General features: G+C 38.7%; 1 protein-coding gene across 1 annotated transcript in view; it reads right to left on the bottom strand.

Moving 5' to 3' along the window:
• The window catches only part of IL1RAPL1 (interleukin 1 receptor accessory protein like 1), a 1127211-nt gene that overhangs the window by 257470 nt on the left and 848933 nt on the right, over window positions 1–20808 (bottom strand). The window contains exon 6 of the mRNA XM_043538004.1: window positions 13026–13100. Within this exon, the coding sequence (XP_043393939.1) occupies window positions 13026–13100 (75 nt within the window). The remainder of the gene's footprint in view (window positions 1–13025; window positions 13101–20808) is intronic.

Here is a 20808-nt window from a genome sequence, read left to right as displayed (position 1 = left end):
GGTATCAAGCAGAGTGCCCCAGGGGTCAGTCCTGGGGCCGGTTTTGTTCAATATCTTCATTAATGATATGGATGATGGGATGGATTGCACCCTCAGCAAGTTTGTGGATGACACAAAGCTGAGGGGAGAGGTAGATATGCTGAAGGGCAGGGATAGGGTCCAGAATTACCTGGAAAAATTGGAGGATTGGGCCAAAAGAAATCTGATGAGGTTATTCAAGAACAAGTGCAGAGTCTAGCACTTAGGACGGAAGAACCCCAGGCACTGCTACAGGCTGGGACTGACCGGCTAAGTGGCTGTTCAGCAGAAAAAGAGCTGGTGATTACAGTGGACGAGAACCTGGATATCAGTCAGCAGTGTGCCCTTGTTGCCAAGAAGGCTAATGGCATATTGGGCTGAATTATTAGGAGCATTGTCAGCAGATCGAGGGACGTGATTGTTTCCCTCTGTTCGGCACTGGTGAGGCCACATCCATAGTATTGAGTCCGGTGTTGGATTACAGAAAGGATGTGGACAAATTGGAGAGAGTTCAGCGGAAGGCAACGAAAATTATTAGGGGGCTGGGGCACATGACTTATGAGGGGAGGCTGAGGGAACTGGGCTTATTTAATCTGCAGAAGAGAAGAGTGAGTGGGGATTTGATAGCAGCCTTCAACTACTTGAAGGGGGTTCCAAAGAGGATGGAGCGACACAGTTCTCAGTGGTGGCAGATGACAGAACAAGGAGCAATGGTCTCAAGTTGAAGTGGGGGAGGTCTAGGTTGGATATTAGGAAACACTATTTCACTAAGAGGGTGGTGAAGCACTGGAATGGGTGGAATGGAGGTGGTGGAATCTCCATCCTTAGAGGTTTTTAAGGCCCATTTTGACAAAGCCCTGGCTGGGATGTTTAGTTGGGGTTGGGCAGGGGGATAGACTAGATGACCTCCTGATGTCTCTTCCAACCCTAATCTTCTATGATTCTATATGCTGGCTTCCCATAGAATTTCAAATCATGTTCAAGGTCTCAGTCCTTATCTTCAAAGCATTCCATGACCTGGGCCTTGCATATCGTGAGTATGTCTACACAAACTGCAGCACTGAGCCTCCCAGCCTGGGTTGACAGGCTCAGATGAGTAAGATTTATACTAGTGCTCTAAAAACAGCTGTGTTCACAGAGCTTTGAAGTTGCAGTTCAAGTTGGAACGCAGGGTTCCGAAGCCTAGGGAGGATCAGGGAGCTTCAGAACCCAAACTCCAGCCCAAGCGGCAACGTCAAAGTGCTGTTTACACAGCTATTTTTAGAGTGCTAGAATGTTACCTGCTAGCCCTGATATGCCAACCCATGCTGGGAGGCTCATTGCCACAGGATGTGTAGACATCATGTAAAGCATTGGGACACTCAAGAAAGCACTGGGAGACTGAAAATTATATATTGGATATGGAGTCAAGGATAAAAGATCAATATTGTAACATTCGCTGTCACCCATGGAGCAAAATAGATTGTGGTTGCTACATTTGTAAATTCACTCCTCTTTATTGGTATAGCACTTCTACATTCTGTGATGTAATGCCTTCTGGGGACAGAGATCCTCTAATTGTAAGTTCACTGGGATGAAATGCAGTGGTTGAAGGAAACCTGGAAAAGGCAGAATTACAAAACCCCTCTGCTTAAATATTTTAAATTATAACAGATTTATAAGTATCTTTAGTATCAGTTCCTAAAGGAATCATAAAATTAGTGCTGAGAAGTTGGTTCTTCTATCATTTTTAATGAGCAGAAATGCACTATGCTTACTTTAAAGAGCCCCCTGGAAAAAAAAAGTCAAACCCCGATACATTAGTCAAAAACACAAACATTTTTTAATTCAAATGAAGCATCTAGAAAAAGATGTGAAAGGACTAAACTATTTGATTTTTCAGTTCCCATGTGCCCCATATTTGGCCACGATGTTAGGTGAGGTTAATTTGATTTTGTGGTTCTTTCTATACATTTTTCTGAATTATTTTTAATTTGGCTTAATTAAAGTATGGTTTTGAATATTTGATGTAGTGAGTATGAATTTCTTGCATAGTGAACTCCCGCTTGAGATATTTTCCTTGCTAAGTAAGACTTTCCAGTTCTCCTTTATACAAACATTTTCAAAGATTTTACAGATTAGTGACTCTAATGAGTGTGCAACAATTTCTGCATACAGTGTGTTGCTATAAACAAACTAATTGATACACTTATATTTCACAAAAGTGAAATAAACACTAGGAGCCAGTGCAGACAAGGTTCTATGAATATGTAAATCCTGAATTAAGGATCAAATCCTGGTCTCATTGATTTCTCTCCCTCTTTCACTCCTCTCTTCCTCACTCATCTCCACAGAACCAGAGCTCAATGGGATTAGGATTTCACCTTAGTGTCTTATGTTGCATTTAGGTTCTTCTGTGTGCAGTCTTCATTGATGAGAATTTTAAGCAATAACACTCAGGTTACATCTATTTTTCCCCTGTATGAAACCATGAAATAAAATGGAACTTCTAGTCTAATTTCATCATCACACCTCAGAGAAAAGGGGGAAAAATAAAGAGGAAAAACAGTGAAGTCTTTAAAAAAATCCTTTTGCTTTGAACAATCTAAGGCATTACTGAATAGATTCAAGCTACAAAACTGGGATCAAGATGTGGTTTTTAAAAACTCCAGTGACAATAGATATTCAGATTCAAGATCTGGACTTGAGCTATTGTAAAGATAGGGCAATTTTGATTCTGCTCTCCTCAGGCCTAACCCATAGTTCAGGGGTCCTGAGAGCCACAGCTTTGGTTCAGATTCATCTAACATAACATAGGTAATGGATGATTATTTTAAAACATTATTTTTACATTCACAACTACTATTAGCACTACTGCAATGCTATAATAAAGCTACACTACATGTCATAGAATGAACACGGGTCAAGATCGCTCCCTGAATCAAGTAGCATTATGTAAGGTCAAGTTAAATGAATGTACCTTTTTGGCTTAGAAGTATCTAAAATACTGAAAAGCAGATAACCAAAACTGGATAATTGGTAAATTGGCCACTCAGTGTTAAGTATCTGTACTATAAACACTTTAAATTTTCATAAAGTATTATAAAAGCAAAGAAACAAAGCACAAACCCTATGAAACTATAAAACCCATGTTCACAATATGAAATGTTTTATGTATGTTAGCAAATATAAATAATTTTAAGTAAACAAAGCTTTTAAAAATATCAATATTACTACAGTTTGCCCAGCTACCAAAATTTATCCTGTAGAAGAAAACTATAAATGGATACTTCAGAAACATTTTAATTACTTTTAGCTCCAAACAAACTTTTCACCAAAATAGCAGTGCTCAAAAATGTGAAAACCAGCCAGGTACTAAATAATTAGCACCATTCAAAATTCCCATAGCTGCAGAAGGATTGTTCAAAATGAAACCCCTTTGTATATATAGGTTTCAGAGTAGCAGCTGTGTTAGTCTGTATTCGCAAAAAGAAAAGGAATAATTTGAAGTGAGCTGTAGCTCACGAAAGCTTATGCTCAAATAAATTGGTTAGTCTCTAAGGTGCCACACGTACTCCTGTTCTTTGTATATATAGCAACCCTAATAGTAGTACAAAGCACCTAATAGATACAAAAGCATGTTCAACTACAGAATCTTATTGTTTGTAAAATCACTCCAATTTTGAACTTCACAAACAGATGCTAATCTGAACTCTCCAGTGCTGGCAAGTGGTTATTGTTGTACAATTGGAGAGCAGACTGCTCCTGTGGGAAAAAGCAAGAATTACTTGTACTTTCACTGATAGCCCAAAGAAGCTATTTAGGTCAGTTTTACATGTGGAGATGAATGCTGTTCACAGGAGACCTTTAACTCCAGTGCAGGATATTACAGACTAAATTTATAGTGACTAGTCATTAATCAGAAATATTTGGGACACAATACTTGTCAGGGTTCCCTCCCCACTCTGAACTCTAGGGGACGTTGGAACCCGCATGAGAGACCCCCTAAGCTTATTTCTACCAGCTTAGGTGAAAAACTCCCCAAGGTACAAATTCTCCCCTGTATCTTGGATTAGGTACTGCGGCCACCACCAAGTGATTTAGACAAACTCAGGGAAAAGACAACTTGGAGTTCCTACTCCTCCCTAATATCCTCCCAAGCCCCCACACCCCTTTCCTGGGGAGGCTTGAGAATAAACAAGATGAGCACAGACCAACCTTGGGTTTTTTAGGACACTAAAAAAAACCCCAATCATATTCTAAAAGAAACAGAACTTTATTATAAAGAAAAAAGGTAAAAGAAGCACCTCTGTAAAATTAGAATGGAAGATAATCTTACAGGGAAGTCAGATTTAAAAACAGAGAAGATTTCCCTCTGGGCCAAACTTTAAAGTTACAAAAGAAAATCAAGAATACACCTTCCTCTCAGCACAGAGAAAGATCACAAGCCAAAACAAAAATAAGCTAATGCATTCCCTTGCTAGTACTTACTAATTCTAATGGAGTTGGATTGCTTGCTTCCTTGATCTGTGTCTGCAAGCACACAGAACAGACAGACCAAAACCTTTCCTCCCTCCCCCGCAAATTTGAAAGTATTTTGTCCCCTTATTGGTCCTTTTGATCAGGTGCCAGCCAGGTTACCTGAGCTTCTTAACCCTTTACAGGTAAAAGGATTTTGTGCTTCTGGCCAGAGGGATTTTACAGTATTGTATACAGGAATGTTGTTACCCTTCCCTTTATATTTATGACAATACTTAACTCTGATTTTGATATTTCTTGGTTAACACATTCCTTTGAAGTTTTACCCAGTATTGTTATGCAACGTTATTAATGATGATGATTATTATTATTTTAGCAATTTTACCAGGTAATGCTTCTAGATGTTTCAACACTAGACATTTGTCCTGATGAAGAGCCTGGATATAATTCAGAAACACTCAGTGTAGCTTCAAGCCAAAAACCAAGGCAAAATGACTGCAGAACAATCATGTTCCTGATGTTTGGAATTTACAAGATTATGGGCTTTTTATTAGTACCATTTTAAAGGATGTCAATCATGTATCGTATGTGCCTACTTCTAAACTGCATTACATATTATATGGTATTCTATATTTTATTAGGGTTTTGCTCTTGATAATTTGCTATATGCTGCTGTCTCCAACAACAACAATTTGCAAAAGGTTTGCTGCATCAAATTGTGTTTTACTATGCTGATAAGAGATTATAGAGTTTTGGATTATGCAAGTAAGCTTCAGATAAGAATCCAAACTTCTGGATGCTTAACCAAACCAAACTCAAATTTGAAACCTTTTGAGGTTCAATCACTAATAGCAGAAATCACGGGTTTCTCTACGCTTCTCTCCATACAAAATTGTGTGGACATTTACCTTTATTATTGATCTTTATGAAGATTAGGGTGTTGATCTTCATAAGAAATAATTTGGTAGCCTGAAGTAGGAAGTGGCAGTACATTCAGTCTGCACTATTTATGACTAACAAAGGATGAAATTTACACCAATGGAGAGAGCTTGCTCAGACGCCTATGCACCACATATTAAAGCCTGAAAACAAGGATTAACTGGTAAATAGGGCCTTGTGCAGACTCTTTGCAGGAGAATATGGGTATGTATCATCCATGATGAATATAAAAAAATAGTTTATTCCTTCCACCAGGTTCAGATTCCCAGATAAAACACTTTAATAAAGTGAGGTTAATGTTGGAAAGACCGTATCAGTGTGAATAAATTTATAGAAACTCAAACATTAGAAAGTATGAAAATGTATAGTGAAGCATACCTTTTTAGGGTATAACTAGAATTAGGTGGTTGAGGGACGGGGGAAGGATAGTTTAGCTAGCGTGTTCACTAACTAACTCTGACCTACCTGTTAGTATATAGGCTTGTTTGTCAGCCTGAGATAGAATGTAGGGTTTGACCTTTTGATACTCTTATATCTTGTACTAATATGTGTGAACAAAGACAATGTGTGTGTTGCTTCTGCCTCTATCAGATGGGTTTGTTAGTACAATGGGAACAGATAAGGGATAGAGCAGTTAAATTGTTACAGGGCACTGGTGGGAGTGTATGAGCACACTTTAAGATTGTCTAAACCTCTATCTTAAGGAAAGGTCAAGCAACCAGTCAGTAGGGGCAAGGGAGGATTGGGGCTGGGAAGGTATAAATCACTAAAAGACCAAAGGAATGCTTGTTCCTGACCTTAGCACAACCTCACTCCTCACCTCTCCCATGGGATATGAAAGGGGTGGGACTGTGGACATGCACTGCGGGTATATTTTGGCCTGCCAATAAGGAGGAGGTGGGAAATGGAAATGGGGACGGGGGAATGGGAAACCGGGACACAGGCAAGGCTCTGTGGAGTCAGAGCTGGGAAGGAGTAAATGGAGTGAATGCTCTGCTAGGAACGAAACACAGGGAAACAGATTCTGCCGGTGTGTAGAGCTACGGATATGCTTGTTTGGAAGTAACCCCAATAAACATCACATTGCCTGCACTTCGGACTTCTGGTCTTCTGCTTTCTGTCTGCGTGACAAGAACCAGGGGAGGGGGTGAAGGGAAAGCCCTCTCACACTATCTATTACCGGTATCTTTATTTTAATGTAGATGCAGATTACCATCTACTACTTCTACTTAGCTGGTTGAGATTAACCTTAGTGGGGAGTTTACGCTGCAACTTGACTAGTTAGCTCAAGCATAAAGATGTTTGGGTCTACAAATAGCAGTTAAGAGTATTTCACAGGCTAATTCTGTACTCCTGTACAGCCCCTTAGTGATTCCAATCTCCCATATTCATTTTTGTTCCCTTTTCAACTATTTTGTTAAAGGTGTTACTGCCGTGTCAGGGATATTTCACGAGATCTTTAAGAAGATTAAACCCTATGGCTCACACTTTGAATGGCCACTGCATTTCTATCAAAAATGGTAATACAGAATTTGAAAATTAGATTTTTTTGACTTTCCTGTGGACTGTATTTGACAATAAAAAAATTAGAGATAGCACAACCACTGTGCAATCAAGAGTAGATTCTTGTAGTTTTTGTAATTGAAAAATTAAATACTATTTTAAGGTGGGGAAAAAGATATTTTTGAGATTCTGATTTTCTCAGGGTATAAGGTAGTTTGGGTACCTTCAACATTCATTTCCATATTTCCAAACTGTCTCCCACTTTCTGTTTTTACTACAGGAATTTGTTCTAAAACTAACTCTGATGAACAGTACTCAAATATGCTAAAACCTGCTATTATTCTAAATAATATTTTATTATTATTTATTTTATTTATTACTTATTATTTATTTTATTATTTCTGAATATATATATATTCTCAGAAATAAATAAAAGACTAATTGCTGGTGATTCCTGTTTGCAGGTACCCAGTGCAAGTAATCATGCAACAAGTGGACTGGTTCCCTGATGAAACAAATTTGGAAGTGGGTTAGGAGAAGGCATCTCCTAAAGATGGTGGGGAATGGGACTGTGGCTCCTAAAGTTGGTACTGTGTGGAGACAATACTCTCTTCCCCTACCTGGTGGAACAGATAGGAGGGATGACCTGTTCTAGATGAGTTATTGCGAGATAGTTTCCAGGTGTGTTATTTAAAAAAGTTGTGATCTAGTTAAATCATATTTCTGATGTTTCTTTCTGTGGTGTCCAGGCCAAAGGTACCTGGTAATACATGCTCAACGTGCCTGAGAGGAGTTAGGGTTGTCAGGTGTCTGGTTTTCGATCAGAACACCTGGCTGAAAAGGGACCCTGGCTGCTCCAGTCAGCACTGCTGACCAGGCCATTAAAAGTCTGGTTGGTGGTGCAGCGGGGCTAAGGCAGGCTCCCTGTCTGCCGTGACTCTGCGCAGCTCCCAGAAGCAGTGGCATGTTCCCCCTCCAGCTCCTACTCGCAGGAACATCCAGGGGGCTCCGCACGCTGCCCCGGCCCCAAGCTCTGGCTCTGCAGCTCCCATTGGCAGGGAACTGCAGCCAATGGGAGCTGAAGGGGCAGCGCCTGCAGATGTGGCAGCGCACAGAACCGCCTGCCTGTGCCTTCGCATAGGAGCCAGACAGGGGACATGCCGCTGCTTCTGGGAGTTGCCTGAGGTAAGTGCCGCCTGGAGCTTGCACCTCTGACCCCATCCCGCGCCCCAATCCCCAGCCCCAGCTTTGATCCCCCTCCCACCCTACGAACCCCTTGGTCCCAGCCCAGAGCACCCTCCTTCACCCAAACCCCTAATCCCCAGCCCCACCCCAGAGCCTGCACCCTCAGCCAGAGCCCTCACCCGCCGTGCCAACCCCCTGTCTCAGCCCTGATCCCCCTCCCACCGTCCAAACCTCTCTCAGTCCCAGCCCTGAGCACCCTCCTACACCCCTAACCTCTCAGCCCCACCCCAGAGTGTGCACCCCCAGCCAGAGCCCTCACATCCCCCACACCCCAGCCCCCCACCCCAGCCCAGATCCTCCTCCTGCAATGTGAATCCCTGAGCCCCTTCCTGCACCCTGAACCCCTCATTTCTGGACCCACCTCAAAAAGCAGAGTGCTGCTAGCATTGAACTACTATGAAAATGGGTATCTTTAAAAATCGCTTCCGTTTTAATAATACTGCGTGTTATTAAATAAAAGGTAACTTTTAAATATATATTAAAATGATGATGATTTTGTTCCTTTAACAGCATTGGTATGTCATTCAGATGCATTGCATGAAAATTGTGTTCATTCATTTTAATTGAGTACTAGAACAGAGGCACACAGAGTGCTAGTTAATTCTTTTTATTTTTGTGTTTATTTATATAATTTCTGATTAGACTAGTTAAGTACTTTTCTCATTAACAAGGCCAATTTCTGTGGAAGATTTAATAAAATGCATTGTGATATAAATGGACCATTAATCTCCTTCCCCTGAAGCTTGACCTTTGGGAATTCTTTATATCTCTCTTTTAGAAACAATATGTTCGAAACAGTGTTAGTATCTTTTTTGTGTTTTAAAAGAAAAGGAAAAGAAAAAAAGAGAGCCCCTATTCATCATACAGTAATTAATTCAGTTTCATAGGACTACTTTTTATTACTTTGCAGACCACCAGGGGAGAACAAACAGTGTGTTTGTTGGAATATAGAAGTAATTTTTACTGATGGACTAATCAAAAGATTAGTTCAGATAACGGAAGAAAAATGTGGCTTCTTACCCAAACAGTTATCCAAAACTTTTTGGTCATTCAGAAAGTGCTGGAAATCATGCAAGAACAAGTTCTTTCATCAGTAGTTTTTTGACTATTTCCTGCTTTCAATGTGTCTGATAATACTGCAAGTGTAGCCTTTTTTCTGCAGAATTTTGGCACTTCAACTTACAGTTCTGAGTAAGACCACCAAATGGATAATGTGGGAGAAGAAAAAACAACAACAAAACAAGGAAAAAAATCAACCTAACTTTTTCTGTCCTTAAAATTGTTTCAGTTCATTTTTTATTCAAAATTGTGGCTGATGTTTCAATCTTTTTTTATGAGCTGCTTTGCCAATTCTTAACAAATTGTCTACTGTGAACACATCTGTTCTCTACTGTTCTGGAGGAGAGCACTATATTCAGAATAAAACCAGGCATTACAGGGACACCTGTTTATTTAAAGAATAAGAGAAAAAAAGAAAAGACAATTATTTTAAAATGCCAGCTAATATTGTAAGCTATTATTGACAGAGGAACAGGTTAAACTTAGGATCTGATTCTTATAGTAGGATTTTGCTTTTCGTTTTTAATTTCACCAGGCACTAGACTTTCAATTTAGCAGGCTTGAATTATTTGGGATAGAAATCAGTGTATGACAACATTTAAAGTTATCTAGAATGTTAAAAAAAATCCATTGTAATCTGAAATCCTAGGATTTTGTTTGTATTACAGATAATTTCAGTGAATTCAGGAAGTTATGAGCTGACTGGAGTGTTTGGGAAATCAATCCTGATTTCCTAGAGGTATGTGGAAATTTATTGTGGGGCGAGGGTTTTTTTTTTTGTTTACAAATTTTAATTAAATAATGCAGTTTCAAAAACCTAATATGAGTTTAATAGACGAATTCATGTTCACTTTCCTACTATTCTAAAACACAATAGCAATGATACAAAATAATCTATTTAAAAAGCACCTCTCCCACTCATAAGTGCTCAGGGTTCTGAACAAGTATCATAAAAGCTATTTCCCATTAACTAATAAAAAGAACATGTCAACCTCTATAAAATTACAAACAACATGGGTAAAGAAAAAACAATAGGAACAGAACAACTGAACAGCAATTGTGATAGTAATTTAAAAAATATAACACCTCTGAAACAAAAGTGGAGAGAAAAGAAATGAAACAGATTTCAGGAGGGATGGCATTCCACACCAGAGGGGCTACCACAACCAAAGCTCCATTGCTTACTGACTTTCAGAGGCAATGGCAGAATCCCTTAAGCACAAGGTGGTATGTGAGTGCAAAAACCCATCTGGTGAGGGCTCAAGGAGGAGGTCTTGAATACAACCAGGGCCAGTCCTAGTCAGAACTTTTTAAAACCAAATTAAAGGCTAATTTAAACTGAATTCACCATTCATACACAACAAATGCAAAGAACGCAAAGCGAGCTGAATATAATCATGGTAGCTCAAATCCGTGAGGAAATGTGCAGCTGCATTCTGAACAAGGTGCAAGCAGAAGATCAGTCGTGCTGATAAATCCAGCATAGAGGGGAATTACAAATGCTTGACTCATAGAAATTGGAAGGAGGAATATTTTCACATGGCCAGCCTAAAAAATAATGTTTTTGCTCCAACCTTTACAGTTGCCTCTAAAAACATCTCACCCATCTTTTTCTTTAAGTGAAAGAAAACCGACCACTATCTATGCTTCTCCTAAGACAGTCTGTAGCTCTACAATATTAATTTCTACTGGGGTTCTCAGCATGGGAAGAGACTCTGACATTCAGACTTGAATGTCAGCTGCTTCAATCTCTTTGTGATACAGGAGTCAAATGGATAAGTGGCAGAATTTTTAAGGTGGAATCCTGCCAATGCGTAATGTATTTACTTAATTTTAAACATGTGAATCGTCTCACTGAAGTCAATGAGACTACTAATGTGACTTAAGTAAAAAAATGCTAAACTTTAGCAGGATAAGGACCTTCAGTTTGAAGATAGTTATTCAACACAGAGTTGCAGCCGTGTTAGTCTGTATCCACAAAAAGGAAAGGAGGACTTGTGGCACCTTAGAGACTAACAAATTTATTTGAGCGTAAGCTTTCATGAAGTGAGCTGTAGTTCACAAAAGCTTATGCTCAAATAAATTGGTTAGTCTCTAAGGTGCCACAAGTCCTCCTTTTCTTTATTCAACACAGATTCAATCTCACAATTGCACCCTTACCCTGGCACTCACATGCTTTTTGTACAGATACTTAAGTAATTAATTGATATAGTTCCTATAGGATGGTTAGACAAGCCAAGCCATTATCACTTCAGAATAATTTATGGTCAGTCCTTCCAATTTGTATGTGAAATTGACATTTTCAAGTTAATCCTTTCACTTTCATCCACAACTATTTAGTCTTTTGAAAAATGCCTTTTCCATAACCAGGCACTTCACAAATTATTTATTCTATTTCTTAGAACTTTGAGAAATCAAAGATATGATTAATCCTAAAAATCAGAGACAAAAAGCCACTAGCTAGCCATTAATAATTACGCTCTTTTTGAATTAATCTCACCAGTATAGTACATTTAGCAAAGAGAGCGACAAAAAGCAAAAAAAAAAAAAAAAAATCAATTTTCCCCCCAATGATATTTATGAAAGCAACATTAGTCAAGAAGGCAGTTTTGCAGAGTTATTTTGAACTATACTCCCCTGGCTTTTCATGGGACTGAGAGAAGAACCATCCACAATATCATATACTCATGGGTACTTTTGTGACATTATGCATAAAAGCAATGCCTCCAGAAATCAATACTTCAAGGAATTGCATTACAACTGCAGGGGTGCATGTGCATGTATTTCAAAACCTTAAAGTCCCTTAACCAACTATTTCCAATCTCACCGTTTTTACATTTATTAAAATGAAGGAGCACTAAATACTGCTAGTGTCAGGCATAGCATGGACAGGCACAGTACATAACTCTCTGCCAATGAACTTCAGTCCTAATTTGCAAGACTTCTACTTCTCCTATTTTAGATCTCTCCGCAACAGTATCTCCTTAACATTATTCAGTGCTTTTTTTTTTTGTCAACAAATGTCTGCTACTTATCCAGGCTAAACCACCAAACTTAATTCCTTTTGTTTCCATAGATGAAATGCTGGAACATCTGTCAACCCATTAGACAATTTGCATTTAGACAACACACACCATAATTCTAAACTGCATGTTACATCCCAACACCCACACTAGTCAGACTGAGAAATGGAGAAAGATGCTCACTCCACTGATGAATTCCTCTACATTGTCCTGGGTAAGATAACTCTTTCCAAACCTCTGAAATAGTGGTATATTAGAATAACCGGACACTTTTATATTAACGTCTCACTGTCTGTTGGCTGATTTGTGGGCATCACAAGTATTTATAATTACAAAATGTCATTGTGGAATTATAGTTAAACCCCAAAGCAAAAGAAGTCTTGCAGAGCAATTTGGAATAATTTTACACTGAATCTTAATTACTCACTGAATCATAAATATGTATATTAGATAAACACGTTGTAAAAGTAAAAGTACATATATATGATTTAAATCCTAGTGACTCAGAGATCAATATTAGGACGATACACCAAACTCAGCTAACATTGTCCATACATTGAGGATCTTGTAATACATATTTTGTAAGTGTTCATTAACCAATATTTAATTATAATAATATTCTTATGGCAATTGTGCAAAACATTTTTTATTGAACCCAGGCATAGTGGTGGCAAGACACTAATGTTCTTCCAGGGTAAACTTTAATATCATCATCAAGCATTAATACAAAGGATGACATCAGCACAATTTGCTGAACAGCATGACATGATTGCTACTTACCTAGCTGGGTCTCCTGAATCATCAGCTTACTTTCCAAAGGGTGCAAAAGCTTTGGTGGTTTATCTGTTAGTGGTGCTGGGGAGGAAAAGCATACATATATAATTATTCTGAATATTACATATTATACAACAGTGTTTGATTTTTACCTATGTCAGCTAAGATACCCCTTAATTTGTGTGCATTTTTAATTAAATGCACAAGCATCTAGATGTTATGATGGGCATGTTGTTTTCTAACTGTAAGATAAATACATAACTTATAAATAGCATTATTCATACTCAAGGTACTATTTAGAGCTTGTCATATATTTTTGCACAGAACCGTTTTTCTGACGAAAAATATTTATCTTTGTCAAACTTTTCACAAACATTTATCATCATAGAAATTTTCTGTTTTTCAGAAAAAACCCATGACAATTTTATAGATGTTTAATAATTATTTTAATGAAAACTGTGTATGAGAACATATTTGTTTACTGAAACCGCAATTTTCAGTAAGCAAAGACGTTTGATAATGATTTCCAACAGAATTTTGACAAATATGTCAATTAGTACATTAATAAAAAGATCAATGGCACTTTTAAGCAAGGTCAGAAAATGGGTCAGTTTTTGAAACCTGTGAAATGGAAATAGTTGAGAAGTGTCAAGATTTTCCACAAAAGTGTTTTTCCATTTTTAGTCTCCCCTAGTATTACCTTAGAGCAGTTAGACTTATATTTAGGCATTTTCAAGATATGCAGTAAGGTCTGATTCCATAAGTTTCTACAAATCTCTTCCAAGGTGCTATATGAGCAAAGTCAGTGAGAGGTGATGGTTTTTGGCACCTGGTACAAAGATGCTTATCAACTTGCAAGATCGATCCCTAACATATTATCTTCATGTACATAATTTTCTTTTTAAACAGCAAAGCTCATATGTCAAATCATGCAGCTAAACTGGTGGTCATGTTATTCAAATTCTTCATCTACAGACTTAATTGACAGAATCCACATTAGTACTTATTATTGTAAATAAGTCCTTCCTTTACTGACCTCTGACCAACAGAAACATGAGTTAAAAATAGAAAAATAGCAAGTGATTTTTTTTCAATATCAGCAGTATATGTCCATAGAAAAGCCTTACTTTCACTTTTGTAGTCATGCAGAAATTCTATGTTGCTTTACTTTTTTACCGTAATTTATATTAGCGTCTTTAATAGATATTATGGGCTGTCATTGATTTGAAGTACATTTGAAACAACTCTATAATCTTCGCTCCATCCAATTTGTCAAAATCATCACTTCTGCCCCCACATCAAGTTGGCACGACGCACACAGATGTGTGTGTTATCCTACTAAATCTGCTCACCTTCTGTCAGCTGAACTATGTCAGCAGTATTTTAGATAATCATTTAGCCACTTTACTTTTATTATGCTTTTTTGAGCTCTCTGATTGAAATATACATGTCCCCTGAAATCCACCATACCAATTTCAACTCTGCAACAAGTACAGAATTGATCAGTTAAGGGTGACTGAACTCAAATGTTTCTCCCCCCCTGACTTTTCTGTCGGGAGCATACTCCAGGCTGGTTGGATATCTGGAATGCGAACCCAGGCACCACTGTTTAAGCATTGGATCAACGTCTTTATCTTTAAAAAATCAAAAGAACTGAAGCTGATTCACAAGCTCTCTGTTGTCCCTTCCAACAACAGTTCTACTTTTCACGAGTGGATTTTGCACTCACTGGGTTAGACCTCTGAGGCAGCCCACAGTTATGAAAAGGTTTTAGACACTTTACTGGAATTCAAGTTACGTTTGTATTTGTTGAATTTGAATACACTTCTTGTCTCTCTCTCTTGGAAGGGGAGTAAAGTGAGCGGTAGGAGAAGGGAATTACGTTTCTGGGATATGACTTTTCTTAACTAGTTATATTGATTTAAACTGCAAAGATAGTTATTCACATTTAACATCTCTTTAAAGACGCCTAAGTCTGTCAACTTTCAGAGAGTGTCCACTCTGTCATTTAAATGTAGATTTGCCATTCGCTCACTCTCAACTCAAAGCCCATTTATCACGTAATGTTTCTTGAGCTATTGTTGTCTTCAAATCTCTTTTAATACTCTTCAAAGCAGGCAAAGTTCTTTCATACCAACCTAATTTCCTAGTGTAGCAATAACTACTCTGCTCAGGGGTGTGAAAAATGTACACCCCTGACTGTCACAGTTAAATTGACTTAACCCCTGGTGTAGACAGTCCTAGATTTATGGGAGAATTCTCCTTTTGACCTAGCTTCTGTCTCTCAGGGAGTACCTATATTGACAGAAGAAGCCCTCCCGTCGTCATAGGTAACCTCTTCACTGAAGCACCACTGCAGCGCTTTAAGTGTAGACAAACCCAGAGTAACTGGTAGAGTTAATCCGAGTACAAAAGGCACGTGAGTTAGAGAGCACGAGATCACATTTCTTTTTTCTTTTTTTTAAGCAAAGTGCTACATTACTTCCCTGAGGCCTTGGACCTAAGGTGGCAGCTTTCTGTAAATATCCATAGCGACAGATGATCACTTTTAGCTAACCAGGGATTAGGGGTGTTAATGTCATAAAACCCTGTCATTGTGTCCAGTGTCATTTATCTAAAGCATCAGGCTTGCTTACAGCAGCTCTGGGGTTATGAGAGAAGATGTTGCTTTAATATGTATGATTATATTTATTTAACTTCTATTTAATAATTGGGGCGATTGCTATTACAAACAAACCATAGACAGTAACTCTGCTGTATGCCCATTTTAGGGTGATAAATTCAGCAGCCAAAGTTTGTGGCCAGTCAAGTTTCAAACTCATCATTTAATGGGGTAACCACAATGCAATGCACTCTACGGCTTCAATTTTGGGTCAAGTTCCAATCTCTTCATGCTACTCCACATGGAAATTCCCTATGGCTTAGGGAACCCTATACTTCTCCAAACTGAAGCCTCCAGCATCAGAACATGCTGGGGACATGAGGGTGTTTATGCCAGGAGCACTCTGCATTTCAGCTATTCTGGGCTGCAGAGTAGTCAATAGGTGGCTGTAGGAAACCACTACAAATTAGAACAGAAAAGGCAAGAAAGTGAAATTTGAGCAACTTTGTATACTTTATTTTAAAATGTTATCAGCCAGATTTTCCAAGATAGATTGTGCTCTGCCAGTCCTTAACTTCAGTATGTATTAAAGTATGCATAATTCTCTGAAAATCATGTTCCAAAATGTAAACATGCTTTTCTGGCAATATTTTTCCATGGATAAAGATAGAGGTTAGAAGACTGAGATAGCCTCTAACAATTTTTGCAATCCTTGGTGAGTTTAAAAGCTCTATAATAGAGCTATGTGCATCTTAGAAGTTACATTCTATCTTGCTCCAGCCCAGCAATACTACAGTTTACCTAGAGAAAAAGCCCTTGGGATGGATTCTTCACTGGGTGGACAGACTATCCATGAGGCCAAAATATTTGAACAATTTCTATTGTACACTATTTTCAAGCAGGTAAACTGATGCAGAGATGTCAGATAATTACCCTGATGTCACACAATACAGTTTGCATAAATCCTGACGCCCAGTCCTCTAACCAAACAACATTTTCTCCTATGCAAACTTCACAAACCAAGTGAAACTCACAAAACCTATACTTTTAACTGATTTCTTAAGCAGATTAAGCACCTTATTTTCTAATTTATAAAGTTTGCTTTCAAATAATATCCATGAACTGCTATAAGTTTTTGCAACATACCATTAAATCTTAATAGAAAATAAAACACAAAGCATTTTTGCTGTATCCATTTTACAAATAAGACCATTTTTTTCTTTTCTCCCTTTATATTTAAAAGATACCCCAAGAGTTATGATAAAGTCATGAGAGATGACAACACTAATTAATGACCTTTAACGGTAGCTGGAACATAAAGAAATCCTTTGAATTACAATTAAATTAGAACATACACCAGGAAATTTACTTGGACAGCCCTTTTCTACATGCCTTGAACTGGTATTACAAAGTTTGTTATTTTATGGTAAAAAATCAATGGCCAAACAGGACGTCACAGCTGTCAATTATTATCAACGTGCTGCACACCATGGTCCCTTGAAACATCTTGGGGACCAAATTCAGATTCCTCCTTCCCCAAAAGCACAGACTACCCCTACCAATTGAACTAACAGAGAATCTCCATTATCCTTACAGGGATGATTGCACACAGCTGAGCAGTAAGGTCTGTGGTAGTCATTCACACATAGCTTGTGATCATGTATTTGAATTAGAGCTTCCTCCTAGCTCAGCTTCTCACTTTGCCACATCAGGCAGGCTCATTTGTCTTTTGTTGATGACTTCACAGTCCATTTTTGGGGTAATGACTCTGGTGTCACTGATACAATTTAGGACTTCTCTGCAGGACTGAATAGGAGGAGGAAAGAAGGGAGTCATAAGCTTAAGGGGAAGTATTCCCACACTTTAAATTCTAAGGTTGTGCATCTCCCCTCTTCTTGAAACCCTCACTTCCCTCTCTAGTCCTCCCCTCTCTTGAAACAAACCCGTGCTACCTCTCTCCATGCCCCTAAAGCACACATGATATGGCCCTACCCAAGCAGTCAGAGAGTCTTATATTCCCCAGCCACGTTGCCTAGTTTCTAGCTAGCCTTTTCAACATGGAGTTCTTGCTCGACAGGCAGTAAATCCCTGCTCCCTGCTGTTCCCTGGCATGAGACAGGAAAAACAATCTAGGAGCATGGAAGGAGTGGGGCAAGGCACACCCAGCAGGATAGGAGAAGAGAGTTTTGTTCAGTAGAGGGGAAGCAATGGATGCAGTCTCCGATCCAGATGCTCCTCCTTATTATAGTGTCTGCTACAGAGAAGAGGCCAAGTCTGATGCTCTAGGAAGTGACCAGTCCTGGTTGTATAAAATAACTGAGGACTTACTGCTATCCTAAAGGTTATATACAAATACCTTTCATAAACAACAAGCATGGTAAAGAAAAGTAAGAGAAAGAATCGAAACTTTAAAAGGTTAATATCTGAAAGTCATTTCTTTCAAAAATGTGCACAGTATGAAAGTACCTGTTAAAGTAAAATATTATGAACAATACTCAAGCCGTCACTTATCAAAAGTTACTACACACAACAATATCAAAGATATCACAATTTATTCCTATTGTAAGTATAGGATGGGGGGTGAGGGAGAACAGCAGCATGTCAGATGTTACTGTGTAGTACCTTGCAAAATGTTCATTGACAAAAAATGTTGACTGCTGTAAAAAAGGTAATATAGGAATACATTTTCTCTCAATTATAGGAAACTGCAGGAATGTTAATGACACAGGAACCAATCCTACAAACACTCGGGTATGTGCTTAAAACTACTCATGTGAGCAATACTATTTAAATCAGTGGGATTACTCATGTAAGTACAATGAATCATGTGTGTGTTTGCAGGATAGGAACTTAAGTTTAAATCATGCAATGCAATGCAAAATCTCCTTTTGGTTATAAACTCACAAACCCCCTAGATCAAAGGGTAAAACCGATAGAACACACTTTGGCTTACTGTGTCCGTTTTCTTATATCCTTCAGAAAAAGAAAATATGTAATCATTGCTTGAGACCAAAACTTAATTTGGATTCCATTTCTCAGTTACAACTGGCTTGGTTTTCATGCAGATTCGTAGATTCTAAGGCTAGAAGAGACCACAGTGATCATTTAGGCAGACATCTTGAATAGCATAGGCCACTGAACTTCCCCAAAATAATTCTGAGAGCATATCTTTTAGGAAAACATCCAATCCTGATTTTAAAATGGTCACTGATGGACACTCCACCATAACTTGGTAAATTGTTCGAATAGTTAATTATTCTCACCATTAAAAATTTGCACTTTACTTCCAAGTCTGAATTTGTCTAACTTCAACTTCCATCCACTGGATCATGCTATACCTTTCTCTGCTAGACTGAAGAGCCTATTATTAAATATTTGTTTTCCCTATAGGTAATTATAGACTGTAATGGAGTCACCCATTAACTTTCTCTTTGTTAAACTAAATAAATAGACTCAAGAAGCTCAATCTTTATAAGGCTCTATATAAACTCTACAAGCTCAATCTCTGTAAGCCCCCTGGTGGGAAGCGGCGCACCCTGAGGGATGTGCTGGCCACTGCTTCGTGCAGCCCTCACTGGCCTGGAGCGGCGAACCGCAGCCCATGGAAGCCGCCATCGGCCGAACCTGCGGAGGCCGCAGGTAAACAAACTGGCCCAAACCGCCAGGGGGCTTACCCTGGCAGGCTGCGTGCCAAAGGATTGCCGATCCCTGCTTGTCAAGGTTCCTTCCCCACTCTGAACTCTAGGGTACAGATGTGGGGACCTGCATGAAAACCTCCTAAGCTTATTTTTACCAGCTTAGGTTAAACTTCCCCAAGGTACAAACTATTTTACCCTTTGCTCTTGGACTTCCACTGCCACCACCAAACTTTATCTGGGTTTATTTTTATTAGGAAAGCGTTGTTTGGAAATGTCTTTCCCTCAAAAAATCCTCCCAACCCTTGCACCCCACTTCCTGGGGAAGGTTTGGTAAAAATCCTCACCAATTTGCATAGGTGATCACGGACCCAAACCCTTGGATCTTAGAACAATGAAAAAAACATTCAGTTCTTGAAAAGAAACATTATAATAGAAGAAAGAGTAAAAAAGAATCACCTCTGTAAAATCAGGATGGTAAATACCTTACAGGGTAATTAGATTCAAAACACAGAGAATCCCTCTAGGTAAAATCTTAAGTTACAAAAAAGACACACAGACAGGAATATTCATTCTATTCAGCACAGCTATTTTCTCAGCCATTTAAAGAAATCATAATCTAACACATACCTAGCTAGATTACTTACTAAGTTCTAAGACTCCATCCCTGTTCTGTCCCCAGCAAAAGCATCACACAGACAGACACAGACCCTTTCTTTTTGTCCCTCCTCCCAGCTTTTGAAAGTATCTTGTCTCCTCATTGGTCATTTTGGTCAGGTGCCAGCGAGGTTACCTTTAGCTTCTTAACCCTTTACAGGTGAGAGGATTTTTCCTCTGGCCAGGAAGGATTTTAAAGGTGATCACCCTTCCCTTTATATTTATGACACCGCAGTAAGGCATGTTTTCTAATCCTTTAATTATCCTCGTGAACCCTGTATAAATTTTCAACATCCTTCCTGAAATGCTGGCACTAGAACTGGACACAGAGTTCCAGCAGCAGTCGTACATGCAAAGTACAGAGGTAAAATAACATCTCTATTCCTATTCAAGATTCCCCTGTTGATGTATCCCAGGATTGCATTAGCTCTTTTGACTACAGAATCACACTGGGAGCTCATGTTCAACTTCATCTCCACTTCCTAATTTTTTCCAGAGTCGCTGCTTCCCTGGAGAAAGTCCCCCATCCTATAAATATGATCTACATTCTTTGTTCCCAGATGTATAATTTGTCTTTAGTCATATAAAACACACATTGTTTGCTTGCACCCAGTTTACCAGGAGACCCAGAGCCCACTGAATCAGTCCTCTTCATTATTTCCCACTTCCCCAATTTTTGTGTCATCTGCAAACTTTATCAGTGATGATTTTATGTTTTCTTCCAGGTCATTAATAAAGATATTAAATAGCATATGGCCAAGAACTAGTCCCTGTGGGATCCCACTGGAAACAGACCATTCAATGGCTATTCCCTGTTTACAGTTACTTTTTGAGACCTATCAGTTAGCTAGTTTTTAATTTTTTAATGTACACCATATTAATTATATATCACTCT

The sequence above is a fragment of the Chelonia mydas genome, chromosome 1, assembly GCF_015237465.2.
Source record: "Chelonia mydas isolate rCheMyd1 chromosome 1, rCheMyd1.pri.v2, whole genome shotgun sequence".
Lineage (NCBI taxonomy): Eukaryota > Metazoa > Chordata > Testudines > Cheloniidae > Chelonia > Chelonia mydas.
This window is presented reverse-complemented; position numbering and strand designations above follow the sequence as displayed.